This window comes from Olea europaea, chromosome 12 (genome assembly GCF_002742605.1).
Source record: "Olea europaea var. sylvestris chromosome 12, O_europaea_v1, whole genome shotgun sequence".
NCBI classification, from domain to species: domain Eukaryota; kingdom Viridiplantae; phylum Streptophyta; class Magnoliopsida; order Lamiales; family Oleaceae; genus Olea; species Olea europaea.
In genome coordinates this window covers 1453244-1455860 of record NC_036248.1, presented here as the reverse complement: position 1 = coordinate 1455860, position 2617 = coordinate 1453244, and the positions used below count along the sequence as shown (strand labels likewise).

At 35.6% G+C, this 2617-nt stretch overlaps 1 protein-coding gene across 1 annotated transcript; it reads right to left on the bottom strand.

Annotated features, from left to right (window-relative positions):
* Positions 1 to 6: 6 nt before the first annotated feature.
* Positions 7 to 1774, bottom strand: LOC111405105 (chaperonin CPN60-like 2, mitochondrial). The gene is made up of 4 exons (XM_023033829.1): positions 1549 to 1774; positions 808 to 983; positions 293 to 388; positions 7 to 213 (listed from the first exon to the last, which is right to left on the bottom strand). Exons 1-4 carry the CDS (start codon positions 1757 to 1759, stop codon positions 88 to 90), a joined length of 609 nt encoding a protein of 202 aa, XP_022889597.1. The 5' UTR covers positions 1760 to 1774; the 3' UTR covers positions 7 to 87.
* Between the last annotated feature and the right edge of the window lie 843 nt (positions 1775 to 2617).

The window sequence follows — 2617 nt, the reverse complement described above, 5'->3', positions numbered from 1 at the left end:
AAAAAAAAAATTCATATTGTGTATACGGATTCTTAGATTTGACAGCTATTTGAGGGTGCTAATTATAAGAGTACAAGTATATCATGATTAGCCACTATCTATACGTACACACTTCTGAGTCTTCTCATCTGTAACAAAATAAGGAGATATATAACCACGGGCTAGCTTCATCCCTTCCACCACTTCCAACTCATCATCCAGAGTATTTCCATCCTGCATGATTGCCGATCACTTACAATCCATCACGCATAGATCATTACGAATTGAAAGTTCGAAATTGCAACATACTTACAGCAATAGTGATGATTCCTTCCTTCCCGACTTTCTCCATTGCCCGTGCTATCAGTTCCCCAATTTCTCGTTCGCCATTTGCAGAGATAGTGGCCACCTAGAATTCAGATACATAAATTAGAGCAAAAAAAATAAAATAAAATGAAGAACACTGGTATCCTGGCTAAGAAATTGATTGTTGACGTGAGTAATAATCAGAAAGTAACCAGAATGGTGTGCCAAATAAAAAATCAGAAACAATTTCAAGCATGCATTTCTTACCTTCTTGGAATCAGTCTCGGAAATTATGAAAACCAGGTTACATTGGACGATGTGAATGGCTGAAAGTGAAAGGAACATACAGGCAAGCACTTTCCTTCTCAGTTTTACCAATATTTTTGATGTCCCAACAACAAATTTAAGCACAAACCTTATCTTCTTCAAACATAATTATAAAGAAAGGTTTCAAACCTAGTGGTCACTTCTCTAGCAAATTCATTCAAAAGAGCTAAAAAAAATTCTTCCTGGGTCACTCACCTGTGTAATCTCTTCAGGTGTACTAATCATAACTGCTCTGCTCTTCAGATCTGCAATAACAGCATCAATGGCCATATTTATACCACTGCGCAAGTCCATTACATTCAACCCCGCAGCCACTGATTTACAACCTTCTGTAAATATTGCCTGAGTCAGCACCGTAGCACAAGTGGTACCTGCAGCAACATAACATCGGGGTGAGTCTCTTATCATCAGACAGCAGTACAGCGAATAATAAAAGAATTCTACTCTGATGGAATGCACAATAAACAATAAAACCCCTTTATGTAATCGATATTCAAATCTTCCATAAAAACACAAATAGAGAGTACAAAAAGAGAATTGATACTCAATATGACAACTTCAGGCATAATCAAGGAATAAGCTAGAAGCAAACATACAGCGGACTTAAATGGAGATCTATACATAATATTTAGCAATTAAAACTTCAACAAGAAGCTTATGTACTTCAAAGATTGAATAAGTAGGGGTCAAATGTGACAGCAAAACCAGTTCAAGCAGTTGCACTTCATAAATAATAGTCAGAATAAAATCATTCAACCTAAAGAGTTTTTCCCCCATGGATAGAACGGTTTTCGGTAAAAAAAAGCTTCTTTTTTCCCCCCATTTCTAAAACCTCTGAGGAAAAAAAAGACATCTTTTCAGGTCTGTTCAGTTATTGCTTAACGAAATCCAGCTAAAGAGTTCTAATAGAATTGAAGGCTTAAGCAAATAGATTACCATCACCAGCAACTTTATTAGTTGCACTGGCAACCTGCTTCACAAGATCTGCACCAATATTTTTTGCTTTATCCATAAAATTGATGCTTTTGGCTACGGTGACACCATCCTTGGTGACCTTGGGATTCCCATGGCTTTGCTCAATAATGACATTGCGCCCCTGGAACAATTGTGCAGATGAAGAGTCAATTAGCCTCAAGCCCTTTGTCATTTAAGTCTCTCAGGCTCGTAATAATCCCGAAATGGATTAAATGATTGACTTATTATATCTGACATCAAAATTGATATTTTTAATTATGAAGACAAATAATTGAATCTTCAGGGGATCTTTCTGCTTCAGAGCTTAGAGTCCTAGAAGATCAAGTGTTGTTACAATCACAATGATCCTAGCTTAAAAGAAAAATAAAAAAATAGAAGTATTCAAAACTCCAAGGTCCAAACTTCTGTAAGGGCCTGATTTCTGCAATATTGCAAACTGAAATATTCATAACATCACAAGTCAAAACGACCACTGCACCAAATGAGAGAGATGACATCAACAACGACAAGCTCTATGATGCTCGGACTCGGGTACGGATACGTACCTAAGTATCATATCTTTTATTTTCTAAAATGTAGGATACAGAGATATGGCCAAAAAGAATCCAAATTTCGACACGGGTGCGTGGGTACGTCTTTCAAGTTTCAATTTTTTTACTAAACTAAGATGTTATTTTGAATAGATTAAAATCAATTGTTCACAAAGAATGAAATAAGTATTGAATAAGAGGTTAAGACGAATAAAATAGAATTTTATGTCTTAGTTTTCAATCATGGGAAGTTAATTAGTAAATTTTCTATAAAATAGAAAATCATAAACTTGATTGCAATTTGAACTTAATGGAGCATTAAGTAGTACTATATGAAATCCATTTTTAGTTTATACAAACAAAACCATAAACCACTGATTCAGAAAGGGAAAGAAGGAAAAAAGAAGAAAAGGGAAACAAAAAGAAAGAAGAAGGGAGAATACCTAGCGCCGTCGCCTTTCTCTACCCTCTTAGAGGCAGTGCTAGGTTTATAAAGAGCA

What these genes read in the sequence shown, in the direction of transcription:
- LOC111405105 (XM_023033829.1), bottom strand. Translation starts at nt 1,759, where the DNA reads ATGACAAAGGGCTTGAGGCTAATTGACTCTTCATCTGCACAATTGTTC. An exon ending in TAATAAAGTTGCTGGTGATG is followed by an intron (nt 984 to 1,548) that starts GTAATCTATTTG and finishes ATGTTGCTGCAG; the next exon opens with GTACCACTTGTGCTACGGTG. An exon ending in AAGGAATCATCACTATTGCT is followed by an intron (nt 214 to 292) that starts GTAAGTATGTTG and finishes GCAATCATGCAG; the next exon opens with GATGGAAATACTCTGGATGA.